We start from the raw sequence: 20,690 nt of genomic DNA, 5'->3' as shown, positions 1-20,690 counted from the left end.
GCCCTGTTTTGACTAAGAAATGAGCTTCTTGATCCCCCTTGTTTCTGGCAACTTGAGAGCAGGTCAGAGATGCTTTGCAAGTTGATATTATCCTCTGTTTTGGCTTTAAGTACCATTTGTGCATACAATGTTTCTGCAGATTAATGTCAATATCAATATCAACTTTAGTTGATCAGTCAATCGACCATATCAAAGCGAGGAAAAGGACCACATCGGTCATCATAAAACTGTGACTGGTTAAAATACAATAAAATTGGCTAAAATAGGGGGAATTTGAATAAATAATAAGTTAAAATGCAGTATAATATGCTAAAATTGAGTAGTAAAACATGAGAATATAACTCATGCAAAGGATTATATTAAACAAATCTAAGATACTGATATAAAATATTGTTAAGTGAGTTCATCTCCTTTGCATGCCATCCCAATATGTTCTATAAGACGTATTCTCATCTGAACAGCCCTGACTATAAATTTAGCGGTTCTAGAAACTACATATATATTTGTACCCTGAAGAAAATATGATAATTGTTTATTACCGTCCCAGTGTATGATTTTGTCAAGTAGCGGCAGATTAATGTCACTTCAGGGTTGGAACAAAGCCATTTATAGGGCATTTTGGAGGCATGGGGAGGGTGTGCACATCTCTTAGATGTGCCACTGCAAGGTGTCAAAGATGGTGGAGAGGTCCTTAATGTATAGCCTAGATTTAAGGGGGATCAAAGGTGGTCTTCTAAACATTCGATGCATAATCTGCTGTCCGGTTTTTTTTATAGCAGCTGACTGGGAAGTGGTTATGCAGAAGGGCTAATTAGTTATAAGCCATCAAGTCAATGTTAGCTCACAGCGACATATAAATGGATTTTCTCCAAGGCGATATATTCTGGAAAAAAAAAAATCAGCCCTTCTGTGCAGCCCTTGTTCGATGCAAAGCATTCAACAAAGGACATAAGCAGTTTTATTTTGGCTAAGCTCTTGCTAGGGAAAGAAATTGGCCGATGCTCCCAATGTGCAATTATGGATAAAAGACAGATTTTGAAAATGCATTTATTCAGAGGATGACAAATGTTACTGCTGCACAATACCATACATGAATAATGCACACATTTTATTGTACCATAAAGTATCCTCGGGCCTTGAAGATGTCCCAAAGCATTATTCCATTTGACAAACACTGAAATAAAGTAATTGTTTCCTAGATTTTTTTTTCTGGGATCAGCATTCACAATAAGAAATAGAAATGCTTTATTCTTTGATAAGATAAAGTGGATTTGCTCTTGATGGACCTTCTCTACACCCCCCATCTCAAGATTGACAGAAATGCAGATCTAAGTCTTCTTTCGATATAGCTAGCTGGTGAAAACACTCCACTGGCAATGCTTTTTCCCGAAATGGCAAGAATATCAATAGATTTCCATTTTCTTATTTGGCAGTTCCAGAATATTAAAGAAGCAACCTCTGTTTATATATCGTCAAATCTTTCTTTCCACTTTTTTGCCTTGAATAACCTGCTGCCAAGACATTAGTAAACTGTCCTTATGAACAAACAGGCTTTCTCTTGTATAACTGTCACTATAACAGTGGTGGGTTCTGAATTTGTTTGCCACCGGTTTGCACGTGATGGTTCTGTGCATGCGGAGAAGCATCCTGGTCAGGTGGGCGGAGCCTCCCGCTGCTGCATTACCAGTTCTAAGAACTGATCCAAACCAGGAGCAACCCACTGTTGTACTATAATTGTAACAAATGTTGGGCACAAATAATACATTGCATTTACTATGAATTATAAAGAAGTTAATTCAAAAGATGTTCATTTTAATCATTGCACTCTAGGATTTCGAAAGAGGTTTTAACGTGGCTTATTTGCTGTTTAGCTGTATAGCTTTTCTATACATTTGCCATTATATTATTACACAACACTTTATTATCCCTGCATTTAATTGGAAGCAACGAACTCTATCAAAGTGTCTTTCTGAGGAAGACTCTATTCATATAGGAAAAAACACTTTCAAAAGCAATAGCAATAGTTTTTAGACTTATATACTACTTCGTAGTGCTTTTACAGCCCTCTCTAAGCGATCTACAGAATCAGTATATTGCCCCCAACAATGTGGGTCCTCATTTTACCCACCTTGGTAGGATGGAAGGCTGAGTCAACCTCAATTGGGCTTAATAACTACATGCATGATAATAGTTGTTAACACTGTTATCATGTCATCCTTAGTTCTTCTTTTCATTAGATTAGACATTTCTTTAGTTTGATTAATTTAGATTGATTATGTGCCAGCAAGTTGACGTCAACTCTTAATCATCACATATTATTTTCTTCATTACCTAGTCCTTTAGGGTCCATAAGAAATTGGGTGGCTTATAAATGTAATAAAAAACTGGATTAGATTAAATTAGATTAAATTAGATTAGATTAGATGTTCCAACAGTGCATCTGTATTTCACTCCATCCATCTTGCTGGTAGTTGTCTTCTTCTTTCCCAAAATTATGGACTACTCCAGAGACCTAGCTCATCACCTAATGTGTTCAAAATAAAATAATTTGCGCTGGTCAAATGAAAACCTAGGTTGATTTGAGAATCCTTTTTTTTTTCTTGGCCACCCATGATATTCTCAGGAGTCTTCTTCAACATTAAAGTTCAGATTCCAGATACAATTTAAGCTTTGTTAAAATTTGTCTTTCAAACCAACTAAATTACTCATGCGGTAAATAACAAGAAAAAAAGCCCACAATAGCAAGACCCAAATTAAATGTCAAATTATATTGATGTTTTATAATTCACATGATTAAGAATTGTTCTTAATGCTGTTAACTATTAGTACTCATCATAATTGAATTGTTAATAGAAGTAAGAGTTTTGGGGATGGCAATTTATAATTTCTGAATATAAGGCATTCATCAAAAACAAAAATTGCATTTCTATTTTTTAAAGAAAGTACTGTTCTTCTAGGGTTTAAAAAGTGAATTTTTTTTCTTGTTGTTGTAGGGTTCTTCAATAAAAGCAGATGAAATGAAGAAGGGATAGAGCAAACACAAGTTTATATTTTCAATTAGATGAACATTACCAAGGCAGAAAACATCTAGAATGGGAAAATTAAAAATCCAATAATGGTTTAACTATGGAATGCAATACATGTCTTCTCAGAAATAAAGTCTATTAAGTTAAATTGGATTTATTCCCAGTTAAGTAAATACAGGGTTCCAGTCTAAGTTTGACCTTGTATAGTTTATCTGTCATCTCAAATATGAAACCATTTTATTTAATGATATAGCTTCTTATTAAAAAATATATCTGATAACTTAGATGAAAACAGAATACAAAAGGAGCTGAAATAGACTTTATATTTTAAAATAATAAGAAAACTTTGCAGATCTATTTTGCCTCTTTCTTGACCTCTTTTCTTTGTGTGAATGCTAATTTAACTCAGTTTGGGGCTTTCTTGGATCACACTGCTGTGAATTCCTAGCCTGCTAAGGCTAATTAAGAATTTCAGAAGCTATAGGATCTCTTCCTATGAGTTGATCTGGAATTTGAGTAATGCCACCTTCTCCATATCAAGTTGTCCAGATGAGGTTGTCTTGAAAAGTCAACTCAATGTTCTTGTCTCAGATGTGGTATAAGTTACATCACTATGTATGTATCTATGTATGTATGTATGTATGTATGTATGTATGCATGCATGCATGTATGTGTTTGTGTGTGTGTATATATACATATAGATTTGTTCGCCCTATATACAGTAGTGGTGCCTCGGTTCTCGACCACAATTCGTTCCAGAAATATGGTCGAGAACCAATTTGGTCGAGTACCGAATTTATTTATCCCATAGGAAATAATGGAAATGGATTTAATTGGTTCCCAGCCCCTGTTAACTTGCTGGGAACTAATTAAATCTATTTTCTTTATTTCCAATGGGATAAATAAATTCGCTACTCCAAGCTGCAGAAAAGGTGGGGGTGGCTGCAATCCCGGCAGCTTTGGGGGGCTCCTTTCCTCAATGCTTCGTATTATTACCTGTAAGCAGCTGCAAAAACTTTCTCCTTCCCAGCGGCGGCAACGGCGGCGGCTTCCCTTCGAGTAGCAACAGCGCCGGGAACATCACGTAATGAAGGGAAGCTGCTGGACCGGCGGCAACTGCTGAGATGGCTCCAGCAGCTTCCCTTCATTACGTGACGTTCCCGGTGCTGTTGCTACTCGAAGGGAAGCCGCTGCCGTTGCTGCCGCCGGGAAGGAGAAAGTTTTTGCAGCTGCTTACAGGTAATAAGAGGAAGCAATGAGGAAAGGAGCCCCCCGAAGCTGCCGGGATTGCAGCCGCCCCCACCCTTCCTGCAGCTTGGAGCTCTTATAGAGCTCCTCAGCCCCCTGAAGCTGCTGGGATTGCAGCAGCCCCCGGCGGTAACATTTTGGATAATGAACAAAATTTTCTGTAGCTGTTCGGTATCCGAATTTTTGTTCAGATACCGAAGCAAATTTTTGCCGAAAATTTTGTTCATTATCCGAAATGTACGAGAACCAAAGCGTTCGAGTACCGAGGTACCACTGTATATAGTTTTTTTTCCTGTTGAAGCACCCTGATATATCCAAATATCAGAGGGAGCATACTGCTTCCTTTTGCCTCTCAGACCTTCCTGGGCGGTTCAGGCAATTAATTTTATAACCAACAAACTATATTCTACATGTGTAACATATTTTTGCTGATAATGAAAATGAAGGGAGCCTAGTATAGATCTATTTCAAGCTACTTAGCTCTCATCAGCTAGCCTTACCCTTATTGGGATTTGAACCTAGGCAAGTTGAGACAGAAGGAGAACCTGTGGCCTAGAGGTTCATATCCTGCCCAGGTTCAGATCCTGTGAAAGGTATGGCTAGCTGATGAAAGCTAAATAGCTTGAAATAGATCTATACTAGGCTCCCTTCATTTTCATTATCAGCAAATGTATGTATTTATGTATGTATGTATGTATGTATGTATGTATGTATGTATGTATGTATGTATACATATAGTAGTAGTAGTAGTACAACATATGATCATAGATGCAACTATTAAGAAAAACAATGGTGGTCAAGCTATAGTGGGTGGTTCATAGCACCATCACCATTTTAATGGGATTATATTTACAGAAAGAATGTTCACTCAATCTGCCTACTAAATGCATAGATGCATGGAGAATGTATGGACAGACTATGCTTTTCTACTTTCCAAATGGCCCATGAATAATGTGATTTTAGTTATTCCAAGAGTTGACATAATTCAGTCATCAAGAAGAATGCTGTCTGAATGATGAATTTGCTATTGGTTCACTAAATACAGTACAAATCGACTCATAGCTTTCCCAGCCTCTTTCGAACATCCCGAAGTTGAAAGAGTAGACAATCCTAGCCAACTTCAAAACACTTGGAAGGAATTAGGAAATGGAGATATAGTTTTCTGCAAATATCTTTGTCCAGCATTTCTCAAAGATGCTAAGCTGGTGAAGAGAATGGCGTGAATTTGAAAGCAAAGAGAATATAGAGCCTCATAAATCCTATTTATTTCTCTGGGGAAACTTTTTACATTGGATAAGTGAAAACATATTTTAAAATAAATGTTTAGGATAAAACTGATAGTTTCAGACACCCATGCTTAACTGCACACTTTCTTGATCATTCAGAATGTACATATACCTCCATAACCAGATTCCAGTCTTTTTTAATTTAAAGTCCTTCTTAACCTTCTTGGTTCTAATTGTTTTCTCATTGCATTTCTGTCCCATCCTTCAACTAACGAAGTATTCAAGATGAATAACACGAAAAAGAAATAGAAATCTCTTTACCTAATTTGCATTCAAAGATCAAACAATTCTTTCAATCACAAAGTTATAATGGAAACATAAAAATTCACACTCAGGAAATTGCTTAAATATGGGACTCCCCCTCATCATTTGTTCAGGACAGACAGGGTTGGAGGGAGAAAACTGATTTTAGTTACTTTCATCTGTGAGTCCATTCTGTTCTATTTTTATATTTGCTTTTTTGTAAAAGTCATAAAAGTTGCCCAAAGTTGTATTTAAATGCATCTTTGAATAGTGCATTTCTCTATATTTTGTAATTTTATTTTATCCTAAAAAGATAAAATACATTTAACCAAGAATTGTATGAGAGCATTTAGAAAAATCTGAAATCTAAAGTATAATAATATTCAAAATGTATATTGTTCCAGAAACTGCAAATCAAAGGAGTTCACCTTGAAATATAAAGTAACTTAAAATCAAGCTGGTTCTTTCAGCAACTCACAAGGTAATGACTTTTTGATATTTTATTATGAGGATATTTTAATTTTAAGGCAATAAGTCAGTGAAATTTCTTCTCATTCACTTTACCAATATTGGTATTTATTTTATATTGAATGAATGTTATATAAAGTGTCTGTGCAATCTATGTGGAAATTAAGATGTGTTACTGAGGATGAGAATCCAAGCATATAGAGAGCTTTTTAAGAACAAAACTCTATCACAAAATGACTGAGCACTAAGCATAAATGGAGTCCCCAAATTAAATGTAGCTTAATTTTGAAGGCACTTTACATTTATTTATTTTTATTTATTTATTTATTTTGTCCAATGCACAATACATATTGAAGAGGATAGACATGAGTTATTATATATAAAGGATATAAAAGTCCAATACACAATGAGGGTTTTAGTGGGTATATATCTATATACACATAGTAAAATACATGATGAAGGTTATAGAGGAGATACTCATAGTAAAATATATCTAAGAAATAACAGAAAAGAAGATATAGGAATAGAATATATCAATGAAAGAATAGAAGAAGAGATATAGGAATAGAGGAAAGGTATATAGGAGATATAGGAGAGCAATAGGACAGGGGACGGAAGGCACTCTAGTGCACTTGTACTCGCCCCTTACTGACCTCTTAGGAATCTGGATAGGTCAACCGTAGATAATCTAAGGGTAAAGTGTTGGGGGTTTGGGGATGACACTATGGAGTCCGGTAATGAGTTCCACGCTTCGACAACTCGGTTACTGAAGTCATATTTTTTACTGTCAAGTTTGGAGCGGTTAATATTAAGTTTAAATCTGTTGTGTGCTCTTGTGTTGTTGTGGTTGAAGCTGAAGTAGTCACCGACAGGCAGGACGTTGCAGCATATGATCTTGTGGGCAATACTTAGATCTTGTTTAAGGCGTCTTAGTTCTAAACTTTCTAGGCCCAGGATTGAAAGTCTAGTCTCATAGGGTATTCTATTTCGAGTGGAGGAGTGAAGGGCTCTTCTGGTGAAGTATCTTTGGACATTTTCAAGGGTGTTAATGTCTGAGATGCGATATGGGTTCCAAACAGATGAGCTGTATTCGAGGATGGGTCTGGCAAAAGTTTTGTAAGCTCTGGTAAGTAGTGTGAGATTGCCAGAGCAGAAGCTACGTAAGATTAGGTTTACAACTCTTGAAGCCTTCTTGGCTATAATGTTGCAGTGGGCTTTGGCACTTAAATCTTTTGTTATTAGTATACCAAGGTCTTTAACCGAGTGGGGATTATCTGTGATAATTTGATTATTCAGTTCGTATTTGGAGTTCAGGTTCTTCTTCCCAATGTGTAGGACAGAGCATTTGCTAGTTGAGATTTGGAGTTGCCATGTGTTAGACCACTCAGAAACAGCGTCAAGGTCTTTTTGGAGAGTAGTTGTGTTATCGGTGGTGTTGAAGAGTTTTACATCATCGGCAAAGAGGACACAGTTGCTTGTGATGTAATCGCAAAGGTCATTGATGTAGAGAATGAAGAGCGTTGGTCCCAGTACACTACCTTGGGGAACACCGCTTTTAACTGGGTGATATTAACCAGTGATATTAACCAGTGATATTAACCAGTGATATTAACCAGTGATATTCACACATATAAGCCCTAAAGTATTTTCTTGACTGCATCTTAGCATAATTTGTCAGCTCTGATATATGTTTATTCAGCAATTTAAAATAAACCAAGTTCAGGTTTTATGAAATCAGCAAGTACATTTTGAATTTCCAGAGGTTCTGTAGATGAGACAGTTAATGAAGCCATCTATATACAGCATTGAAAACTGAGGTAGAAAAGTAGTGTTTACTATTTATTTCCTATTTTCTTGAAATTTTGCAAGCAAGGGGTGCCAAACTTGATTTCATTGAGGGTTGAATCAGGGTTGTGTTTGACCTGGGTGGTGGGACATCACACCAGTGTAAGCTGACCAGCTCAACAACACTCATGCCGGGGCTACCAAATGCTAAGGCAGGACTTCCCTCAGACCCTCCCTTCCACTCCTTCCTTCCTTCCTCTCCTTCCTTCCTTCTTCCCCTCTCCTTCTTTTTCCTTCCATGGTCTCTTCCCATCTTTCCTTCTTTTTCTTTGTCCTTTTTGTTTCCCCTTCTCCTTCCCTTTCCCTTCTTGGATGCTCAAATGCAAAAGGGGAAACATTTTTCCTTTCCTTTTGATTTGATTTTTGTTTGTTTTTCTAGCACTCTGGCACCAAAAATGGACCCATTTTCAGCCACAATGACCTCCTACAGCTCTCTACCAGTGAAAACAGAGCCCGGTTTTGCTGTCAGAGGTCTTCAGGAGGCTGTCACATTTGAAAACAGAGCCCAGAGGGGTTCACACAGCTCTTCCAAGCTTCGTTTTTGCTGGCAGAAGCATCGCGAGCCAGTCCTTCCCTTTTTCTAGAGCAGTCCTTGTGGGCCAGATTTAATCACCCCATGGGCCTTGAGTTGGTGGGTGGGTGGATGGATGGATGGATGGACGGACGGATGGACAGACAAATATTAGTGAGATTCTGTATTGTTTAGTATTTATTCCACTATGGACTTGCCAGAGTGAAATACTGTATTAAATTCTTTGCTTACATCATTGTTGGGCTTGACCTGACTATTATAGTTCCTGTGAGGGAATATTTTTGTTTTGAAAGAAAGCATAGAGTTCAAAATCTAAGGGAACTAGATGGAACTAAAGATTACAAAGTTAAAAGAGAAGTTAAAAAGAGAAGTTAAAAGAGAAGGTAAAAGAATAGAACACTCAAACTTACAAATACAGAGTGAAATAAAATACTTTAACATTGAAAATATTGAAGGATATTTTGAACAATGAAATTTTAAGACCGTCTGCCTCTATAGATAGTGTATTTAAAAGATGCCATTGAAAAAGAACAACATTATTTTAAATGGCTTAATTGAAATGCATTTTAAAATGACAGGCTATAAGAATGGCATAGAATAACAGGACATACAAAAGAAACTGACCAATGTCTTTATAATTAAAAGGGATATACAAAGAGAAAACAAGAGAGCTACCTGGAAAATTTTCTTATAATGGATTGACAAAAAAGGTTTGCTAAAGCTTTGAAGAATTTTATGAGAAGGATTGAATAAAACATTTTAAAAAATCAAATTGTAAGGCATTGTTTTGAAGAAATAAAGATAAAATTTGTTAGACATAAAGAAGGGGATATAAAGTTGCCTTATTTGATCAAGGCTAAATTAGATATGTTGCTATCTCTGGAATCCCTTAACAGATTTTTATTGACCCCAGGACTGAAATGACAGGGTTTTATGGATTTGTTTATAGATACGAAATGAAATATGAGAAGAAACCATCAGAGTTATTAAAAATAAGTTTATACTTGTGAAAGGTGAAGTCAATTTTTCTTTTTCTTTACTGCATTTTAATTTTTTTCCTTCTTTTATATTTGTCGGAGTGGATATAGTTATACACTACATAGTTATCCACTCTGACAAACATAGGAGCAGGAGCAAAATATAGTAAACAGAGGTTTGTCTTTCAAATAGTGGTTTATCTACAAGGAATATATACATACACGTACTAAGCAAAGTCAGTCAATAAATCATCAACTATAGCACAGGGAGAGAGGGACTTCCTCATAGGGCCTCTCTTATATATACAGCTTCTTAAAGTGATAACAGTTAAATAACCCTGCTGACTCATTATCATTGCATCATCATTTCAGTATTACAGCACTGCAACATTACAGCAGCTGTTCTGCTATTGAATCATCTGTCAGGCTAGGAATGCTTTGTCAGTGGACATCATCATTACCTTGACATTCTATTTACTACTTTTCTTGATTTGCCTTAGTTTGCATTAGTCTTACTGTTTCAAAATGTAATCTTTAATAAAATCACTATTTTAAAAAATAAATTTAGTTGGTTTTCATGTCTCTGACCACTCCCCTTTATCCTTTTCACACATTCACCCAAAGTAGATTTTATGTGTGCCATATATTAACATACCCTTAGAATTTTCAACCATAAAATGAGCCATAAAATGAGAAAGTAACTGAGGCTCATATTTCAGGGAGAGCAACCATTTTTTAAAGTACAGTGATACCTCGTCTTACAAACGCCTCATCATACAAACTTTTCGAGATACAAACCCGGAGTTTAAAATTTTTTTGCCTCTTCTTACAAACTATTTTCACCTTACAAACCCACCGCTGCCACTGGGATGCCCTGCCTCCGGACTTCCGTTGCCAGTGAAACACATGTTTTTGCACTGCTGGGATTCCGCTGAGGCTCCCCTCCATGGGAAACCCCACCTCTGGACTTCTGTTGCCAGCGAAGCGCCCATTTTTGCAATGCTGGGATTCCCCTGCAGCATCGCAAAAACACAGAAGTTGAGAGGTGGGGTTTCCCATGGAGGGGAGCCTCAGAGAAATCCCAGCAGCACAAAAAAGGGCACTTCAGCTGACAAAAGGGGTGAATTTGGGACTTGCACGCATTAATCGCTTTTCCATTGATTCCTATGGGAAACATTGTTTCGTCTTACAAACTTTTCACCTTAAGAACCTCATCCCGGAACCAATTAAGTTTGTAAGACAAGGTATCACTGTATTTGTAGTGATATTTGTGACCCTGATCCATTTCTCCCCAGATTAGAGCATGAAGCAATATATTGTAGTCTTTCCCATTGAGGTTTTCTTGGTAGCTCAGGCTATGCAAGCCCTCCGTCACTGCTCAGAATATCACAAGCAGTTGCAAATCACATAAGAGTGTTTCCCCGTTGTTGGTTTTTGTCAGCAAAGACTCTATAGGAATTGCAATCAATGCAGGAATTTTATCTTCCACCTTTTGTCACTGGCTTTGACAAGGGGAAGCTACAACCTGAGTAAAAATCAGCTATACCTTCTGACTGCAAAGGAAAGTCCATCTAGGAAGGATTAAGTGTTGATTTGAATCAACTGAAGAAACCTGCATTGACCTGCATTGCAGATTATACAGTGCTAAACAAGTTACTGCCATGGCTTGACATAAGAAAGTAACATTTGCTGGCTATAGACTTCAGACAAGGGGAACATTAAATAATGTGGTATAAGCTGTAATATTATAACAGTAAATGGTTGGATATATTTATCTTATTAATCATAGGAACCAATTTCACTATTTTTTTTACAAACGTTCATAAAATATTATTATTTTTAAAAATATGCAGAAATAGTCTTTCTTGAGATAATTATTTTAAAAGAAGGACAAGAGGATTAACATAGTCAGGTAAAAACTATAAAGAGACAATAGCTCAGTGATATCTCAATGTAAATCCCATGCCTTGGATTTAATTCTTTGGGGATCTTCACTCCCTTGGAAAGCCTTGCAGTCTCTTCTTGGGCTTGGAGTACCTGTTTTTCTTTCTTTCTTTTGGAAATGTGGGCTGGCTGAGGAATGAGTGAACCCACAGCAGAGGCTTTCCTCCCCCAATCCCTCATCCTCCTCTTGTGCGCATTCTCCCAGCCCCGCCACAGCTGGTCCAAATTTCCGAAAGGAAGAAAAAAATGGGTAGTGATGCACGGACAAAATGGCTGCACATGCACGGAAGCAAAATCACGCTGGGGACACACTAATGTGTATGCACTAATTCAGAAGCACATTTTTTTCACCCTCTGAGCATGCGCAGAAGCTTTGCGGATGCACAGAGGGTTAAAAAGGGAAAATAGCGACATTCGGGCAAGTGAGCGGAGTCTCATGCTGCCGCCGCTACCAGTTCTCTGTACCGCCGGTAGTTGTCACTACCAGTATACCCGAACCGGGCTGAATCAGTAGCATTGTACCCCTGATAGGTACTAAATACTCTGACTTCCGAAAGAGGAATCTCAAACACTTGCTCTTGCCTTTTAAGTGCACTTCTCTATGGTATTGTAGTGAGTTTCCTCGACTAGCCATTTCCTCGACTAGCCATTTCCATGTCAGAAGCTTTCAACATCCTTGGTACAATACGTGGCTATGGCTTTGATTCTCCCTTTCAAAGTAAGCTCATAAATTGCTTTTATAGTTCTGGAGTGGTTCACGATATTGATCAAGCTGTAGCGTGGGTCTCTTGTCACAGTGGCACAGGTGGTTGAATGGAACATGAGAGCAGTTTGTGCCGAGGAAGAAAGTAGTGGAAGTGGAAAAGTAAAATAGATCGTGGGTGCAGCTATTGAGGATTAAAATCGAGAAGCTGCCCAAGAAAGTACTTTATCTGTCATTTGACACTCAAATAATAGATCAAATGAGGGAGCAATAACCTAAGGTAAGAAAATCTCATCATGCCAACCAATAAATCAATGTCCATGGACAAGCTGCTTGATATGTGTATCTGAGACTGACTGTTCAATGTAATGTTTCCTCTGAAGCATGGAAGGCAAGGATTTGGCAAGGAGCTAATGAAATAAATGTATCACTTAGCGGTAGAAAGATGGAAGAGAACAGTGTGTGTGCTCTCTTAATGTTGTAAAATCACATTTGAAAGGCCTTGTATCTTGCAATTCCAGGAACTGTCAAGATAGCTTTAGGTGAGTCCCAGGTATTCTGATCTTCCTGTTCGTACAACCACTAACTTGTGAAACATTGTAGAGATGACTAAAAGTGGGGATAAATCTTGTAAAATGCTCTATAAGTGCTCCCAATCATCATTATTATCATCTCATTTTTTTTCTATAGACCATGGGATTATTATTATTATTATTATTATTATTATTATTATTATTATTAATTAGATTTATATGCTGCCCCTCTCCGTAGACTCGGGATGAATAACAGATGTTACCGTTTTTTTAACAGTATAAGATGCAACTTTTCCCCCACCTAAAAGAGGGTGGAAATGTCACAGCGTCTTATTCACCGAATACAGCCATTTTTGGCCTCCTGAAGCCCAGCCCCCACATCCCATTTTTCTGAGAAATTGACCTGCTTTTTGCAAAAATGGGCTGTGCAGAGGTTTTACGAGACCTCCAGAGTGCCCCACGGGGCTGGGGGCAAGCAAAAATAGCCCCACTTTTGTGAAAAATGAGGTGAAAAATGGAGCTTTTTTGCAAAAACGGGGGCATTTTTGCCTTCCTCCAGTCCCGCAGGAGCATTCTGCGGGCTTTCCAAACCTTCTGCGTGCCATGTTTTTTATAAAAAACGGGTGAAAAATAGGTCCATTTTTGAGAAAAATGGGATACACAGAGGTTTTGGGAGGCCTGCAGAATGCTCCTAAGGGCTTGGAGAAGGCAAAAATGCCCCCATTTTTGAGAAAATGGGCCTGTTTTGCAAAAAATGGGGCATGCAAAGGATTTGGGAGGCTTGCAGAGTGCTCCTGGGGGCTGGGGTGGATGAAAACTTTTTTTTTACTTACCTCTTTAAAATATTGATGCGTCTTATACATCAGTGTGAAAAATATAGTCCAAAAAATACAGTATACAGTGATCCCTCATTTTTCGCTGGGGATGCATTCCATGATCACCCGTGAAAAACGAATTTCCGTGAAGTAGAGGAAAGATATTTTTTTATGTATTTAACAAGTATTTGGACTTTTAAACAGTCATGCTGTAATGTTTCTCAGTTGGAACTACATGGGATATCCTACAATTTTCTTTAATAGAGTACAGTAGTACTGTAGAAGAATTTTATGAATTTTTAATGGATTTAAAATTTTCAATGGATTTAATGGATTTAAGCCTCCTTTGAAAACCAATGAAATAGCGAATCCGTGAAAGAAAATGTTACTGAAGCAAAAAGCATGTTTATTGAACTAGATTTATGATAGAACAGAAGTCCCACTCATGGCTTTTCTGCAAAACCGGATAGACTCTACCGTGCATATTTAATGAAATGACAGAGGAGCTATCTCTATGTCTATATCAAATTTTACTTATTTCTCTACTTCAAATTCATTTTCAGGTATGACATCTCCTTTTCATCAAAATCAATTTTAAGTTCAGTGGAAATGAAATCTTACCTTGATCTTCTGTAGAAACAGGAGACCTACAAGCAAAGAAATAACAAGAAGCTTTATTCTTTGGTTTCTTTAGTGTGTTTTTTTAAAGACTTTATTGGCCTTGTTGGAATTTCTGCAGAGGTATCTGCAAGGTGAAATGGGATGGCAAGCTGTAAAAATGTAGGACACAAATCACACAAGCTGCTACCTTAAAGCTCTTAAATCAGAACATTGAGATCTTAGAGAGACACTTTTTAACCGTTGTGCTCATTTTATCCTAACAAACATATCTTGCCAGTATCAGCAAAACCTTGGCTCATACTGCATCCTGAACTAATACTAAAACTTGCAAATCAAGATCAGAAGTAGTATAACACACTGCTGACTACTTTGCTCTTAGTGTGTACACACACACACACACACACACACAAGTGATGGGCAGCCAAAAGGTCACGTGACTGGGTGGGAGTGGCTTACCGACCAAGATAAATTTTCAAATAGGTGCTTGGACTCTTTTTCAGTTAATTAAGTCACATTATTTGAATAGCCACAAAAAGGACAAATGATAGACAGCATTATTTGTTGAGGAGCACAGTAACATTTAAAGGTTTTGTACTGAACCTACAAGGTTCAGTATGATAACAGATTAGGCAAGTAGCTCAATTTTCTTTAATTGTTATAAAAGTTCATTTCTAGATAATGATTAAAATGATGGGTAAAACATACTACAGTAGTACCTCTAGATATGAGCTGCTCTACATGCGAGTATTTCAAGATACGAGCCACGAGGGGAGAGACATTTCTGTTCCAGTCCCAAGCTCAAATTCGGGATACGAGCCGAGCGTCCACTAGGTGGCGCAAGAATCCTTGCTTTTTGGTTATCTCGGAGGGGAAAAACAATGTCTAAAGCGATTTGTTCCAGATACGAGTTGCCTCAACATACAAGCTCCCTTCTGGAACGAATTATGCTCGTATCTAGGGGTACTACTGTATTTAATTATTTCTTATTTTAAAAGTAATTAAAAGTAATTAAGGATCATACTATGGTACTAGAGAAGGAAAGACAATAAAAAAACCTATTTATTCTTAAGCAATTTGAGCAATAACATTATTACAAAGTTAGTTCAAAATTGAATCCCATGTACTTTACATTAACAATAACAAATGTAGACAGAATAATAAAAAGATGAGTAAAAAATAGATGGAACGAGATGGGTATTGTTATAACTTTCGAGTCCCCTTCCAAAGCTGTCCTGCAACCTTTCTCTCCCCCCTTTTCAGCAGTTTTGAGGATAAAATTTTAAAAATCGAGTTGCCACCAGTTCTGTCTTCCCCATTCTAAGGTCCTTCAATCCCACCATGGAGTACATAAGTCTGTCTCTTTCTCTTGAGCCTGCTCAAGTCAAAGCGAGAAAATAAGAAAATAATTGATTTTGTAGCTTGGGCCAAAGGTTAATACAATCTGGCATTTTAGCAGTAAGCAAGAGAGTAGATTAGATCAGGGACACAGTCAAGAAGAAAATCTATAGTTTAGTGGCAAAGCTCATGTCTTGGTGGCAGGACATATGACTCTTAATCCCTGACAACTTCAGCTAAAACAATTCAAGAGTACAGATAATGAAAATCTACTGCTACCATATGGATTCAGTCTTGATAGTCAAATACAGTAGTCCCTCACCTATCGCTGGTGTTACGTTCCAGATCTGGCCGCGATAGGTGAAATCCGCGATGGGTAATTTATCGACTGATAGTACTTATTTAAGTATTTATATTGTAATTGTTTGGTAAGTTTTCATTGTTTTAAGTGTTTATAAACCCTTCCCACACAGTATTTATTTTAGACACAGTATTTAAATACAGTATTTACAATTTTAGATTTTTTTTTAAAAAAAACCCTGCCGATCGAGTTCGGCGGGCTGTTTAAATCTGCCGATCGGCTTCCTCAGAAACCCGCGATGAAGTGAAGCCGCAGTAGGTGAAGCGCGGTATAGCGAGGGACTACTGTAATTCAATTTTGTATCAAGCATTTTTAGTGTATAGGTGATACTTGACTTATAACCACAACTGAGTCCAAAATTTCCATGGCTGAGACAGCAAAGTGAGTTTTTACCATCTTTCTTGTCACAATTGGAATAGAATAGAATAGAATAGAATAGAATTCTTTATTAGCCAAGTGTGATTGGACACACAAGGAACTTGTTTTTGGTCCATATGCTCTCAGTGTACATAAAAAGAAAAAGATACATTTGTCAAGAATCATAAGGTACAGCACTTAATGATTGTCATAGGGGTCAAATAAGCAATCAGCAAATAAATAAGCTGTATATTAATAATAAATTAGCAATATATTAATAAAAAAATTAAGGATACAGGCACCAAGTTACAGTCATATAGTCATCAGTGGATGGATAAGGAGATGGATGATAGCAATGATGAGAAAAAAAATAGTAATTGTAGTGCAGACTTAGGAAATAGTTTGACAGTGTTGAGGGAAATATTTGTTTAGCAGAGTGATGGTGTTTGAGAAAAAACTTGTGTCTACTTGTTAAGCAAATCACTGCAGCTGTTAAGTTAGTAACATGCTTGTTAAATGAATGTGGCTTCCCAGTTGACTTTGCCCATTAGAAGATTGCAAAAGCTGATCCCATGATCCCAAGACATTGCAAAGGTCAGAAATTTCCAAAGTTTGACCATGGGGAAGCTGCAATAATGGTTAAGTGTGGAAAAAAATGCTTTTAAGTCATTTTTTCAGTGCTGTTGTAACTTTGAACAGTCATTTAAAATATGATTGTAAATTGGACACTATCTGTATGGCATTGATTGATGAGGGTTTAATCCAACCTGTTAAGGAAAGAATTGATGTTGAAGTAGCTGTTATCCCTCACAAACTATACAATATTTGTCAACTCTTCACCTCTACCCAAAAGTCCAAATATTTTTACTACTGGCTCTGGGGTGTGGCTTGGTGGCCATGGCTTTGTTGGTGTTGCAGGGGAAGGATACCGCATAATCACCACTCCCACCCACTCCAGCAAAAGGATATTGCAAAATCTCCATTCCCACCCCACTCTGGGGCCAGCCAGAAGTGGTATTTGTCAGTTCTCTGAATTACTCAAAATTTCCCCTACTGGTTCTCCAGAACCTGTCAGAACCTGCTGGATTTCATCCTTGACCTGTACCATTTTTACTGTTGTACTGTCTAGGGGAACCAAACGAAGGGAAAAGCATGTTTTGAGTGATAAAGTCTTCCAAAGTGTTGTGTTTGGGTGTGGTTCCCTTAATGAGGGCTAAAGGTATAAAAAGGGAACAAAGGCACAAGGCAAACTGTGGCTGTTTATCTGTGTTATTTTGTGGTTCCTGCTCTGAAGTTTCTGTGCCGTGCCTTTGGAGTTTTCAACCCAGCTTTTTCAGACACGTGGGAGGTGAAAACTCTGGGACTTGCTGTTTGCTCCAAAGATTCAAAAGGACTCCTGAAATGTCTTTGCTCATTCCAGGTTGTCTTTGTTTGTTTTTTCCTGTGTTTTTGTATGCGGCTGAAGTAAGCCTTGCACTATCATTGTTTCTTGACACTAGGGACTGTTTTGAGTAACCCTTTTTTGTTTATTTAATACAAGTTTGCTGATTAGAAGAGCATGTGTGTGTTTGATTTCTTTTCCTTGGACTGTTACGCATTGCCTGAGCCCAGTCAGGCAGAACACAAAGTGTTTATGAGAATGAGCTCTCCATCATGATTTTTCTAAAATTTAGTCCCACTGCTATCCCTTGTAGCCATGCAGCAGCATAAAAGGTAGCTAAACCTTGCTACTTGCAATTACTGAAATTCAGAAGAAAAAAAACAGCACACAATTATCCACTTTATAATTACAAGTGAGTGTCTTTGGGGTTGCATCTTTTAAAAGGATGCCTCAGTAGAATTGTTATCACAGCAAGATGGTTAGAGGCAATTAGCCTTGCATCTGAAATGACCCGAAGCAGAAACTGGGAGGGGAAAAAAATGTCTATGATCATTTTGGCTGAGAAATCTGTAACTTTTTAACTCTCTGTCCAGACTGTGGAGTAGACAGAGATCTGTTTGTTTTTGAGGAAGAAAGGCAATGACAGTCTAAGCCAACTTTAAACATGCGGGATTGCCAGAATGGGAATTTGCTCACAACTATATAAATTGAATAAAATAACCGGAAAATGAAGGAACCCAATTCTGAAGGAAACAGGAGGATAATAGCCAGTATGGTCTAGTGCAGTGATGGCGAACCGTTTTTGCCTTGGGTGCAAAAAGGGTGCATGCGCACACAAAAAGTGTGAGTATGCTTGCCCACACCCATAATGCAATGCCCTCTCCCCTGTGCTGCCCTCTGCACATGTGCACCCCCACCCAGTAATGGGCAGCCAAATTTTTTAATGCCACACTGTGGTTTTTTTACTGCCACACTGTGGGTGTGGCTTATTTTGGGGGGGGCGTGGCTTAATGGTCATGTGACTGGGTAGGAGTGGCTTGCCGGCCATATGATCAGGTGGGAGTGGCTGGAACGATCATCATTGTTCAAGTGAACTGTTAAGTCCTCGACTTACAACCTTACCAGTGTCACTCGCTGGGGTGACAATTTGCTTTGCGGTTCCCGCGCTCTCCTTACTGTGTTGCCCTCCTGCCTCAGGCTGGGTAGCTAGGAGAACGGGTGCTGCCAGAAGCATAAATGCTGCCAATGCCACTTCCACCCATGCCTTCTGCTTGCACCTCAGATGGGAGGTGGCTGTGGGAGGCTGGAGAGGAACTGGGCAGGAGAGAGGGAAGCTCATCTGAGGCCAGGAAGGAGGAAAGAGGAAGAAAGCAAGGAGCGTAGACGGCAGCAGCAGCAACAGCAGGGGGAAAAAGGAGATCCGAGCCGAGACCAGTAATCCAGGAAGTGGCAGCCGCTGATCAGCTGGAGCTGTGTGCGGATCTTCATATCCACCAGTAGAACTGCATTCCACCCCGTCTTGCCTATTGCCCACCCCTGCCCCCATCCCCACACTGCCCTCTACGCATGTGCACAGGCCTTACTGAAGCCTCCATACTTCTGGTAAGCCTGCTTTTTGCCGCCTGCAGGATTTAGGAAAGCCTCCTGAAGCCTGGAAATGGTGAAAAAACGGCCAAATGGGTCAACCGGAAGTTCAGAAATGAACTTCTGGTTGGCCCTTTGGGCCATTTTTTACCATCCCAAGAGTTTAGGAGGCTTTGCCTAAAGCCTGGGCCTGGGGAGGGCAAAACAGCCAAAAAGAAGACTGAAACTCAGTTGGCCAGAATGCACGTGTGTGCTAGAATTGACATAGAGCAAGGCCTCATGTGCCCTTAGATATGGCGCCGCATACCACCTGTGGCACACATGCCATAAGTTTGCCAACACTGGTCTAGCGGTTTCAGGATTATTTGCTGGACTAGCTGAAGGCTGCCTCTTCTTATCGAACTGTGGCATGATGTGTCTTCCACTACAGACCCACACTCTTTCTGCCCTACGAAATGAGACCATCTTCCTTTGGTCATGGAAAACTTACACTAACCAGAAAAGCTAGCCACCCTTTTAAAGCCAGACTCATCTACTCTTTTACCTACCATTTATGGTAACTCACAGAGCCAGATGCTGAATTTAGCATCCAAAACCCCAGCTTGAATGTTCCAAAGCAGCTAATTCTAAAGAACTAATCATTCTAAAAAGCTGATGAATGGCTTTCAAAATTTCCAATTTGAAATCTGCTCCAGTTTGAGGGAGAAGGAATCAGTGGTAGGTTGCTACCGGTTTGCCCCGGTCCGGACAAACCAGTAGTGGCGGCGGGAGGTTCTGCCCACCCATCCAGATATGCCTGTGCATGTGCAGAAGTACAGTGCTACCTCTACTTAAGAACTTTTCTAGATAAGAACCGGGTGTTCAAGATTTTTTTTTGCCTCTTCTTACGAACTACTTTCTACTTAAGAATCCAAGCCCGGAAAAATTTCCCAGGAAATTTGAGAGCAGCACGAAGGCCCAGCCAGTTTTCTGCCATTCCTGCTCAGTTTCTCTCTCTGGCACAGTGTATGGGAGGCACCCTCGCGCCGTGTGTATGGGAGGCGCATGCTCCTCATCGCCTCAGATTCCCTCTTCTTTTTTAAAAACCTTAAAGTTTTGGATTTTTTTTATTCCCCTCCCCTCACCTTCTTCCTTTGACAGCGACTCTCCTCCTCCTCTTCTTCCTCCTCCTCTTCCTCTTCCCACCCAAATTCTGAGCTTTTATTTCTTTCCTAATGGGTTTGCACACATTATTTACTTTTACATTGATTTCTACGGGAAAAAATTGTGTCTACTTACAAATGTTTCTACTTAAGAACTCTTTAATCCTTTCTGCATAGGTATTTCTTTTTATGTGCAAAGAGAATAAGGGGCTACAACATTAACTTCTTGCCAATCATCCACAGTGCAATTTTACTATTTAAGAACCCCTTGAATGAATTAAGTTCTTAG

At 38.7% G+C, this 20,690-nt stretch overlaps 1 protein-coding gene across 1 annotated transcript in view; it reads right to left on the bottom strand.

Annotated features, from left to right (window-relative positions):
- The window catches only part of DGKI (diacylglycerol kinase iota), a 167,065-nt gene that overhangs the window by 28,232 nt on the left and 118,143 nt on the right, over window positions 1-20,690 (bottom strand). Inside the window, exon 27 of the mRNA XM_070754972.1 lies at window positions 14,242-14,267. Coding sequence (XP_070611073.1) covers window positions 14,242-14,267 — 26 coding nt within the window. The remainder of the gene's footprint in view (window positions 1-14,241; window positions 14,268-20,690) is intronic.

The sequence above is a fragment of the Erythrolamprus reginae genome, chromosome 6 (assembly GCF_031021105.1).
Source record: "Erythrolamprus reginae isolate rEryReg1 chromosome 6, rEryReg1.hap1, whole genome shotgun sequence".
In the NCBI taxonomy this organism is placed as follows: domain Eukaryota; kingdom Metazoa; phylum Chordata; class Lepidosauria; order Squamata; family Dipsadidae; genus Erythrolamprus; species Erythrolamprus reginae.
This window is presented reverse-complemented; position numbering and strand designations above follow the sequence as displayed.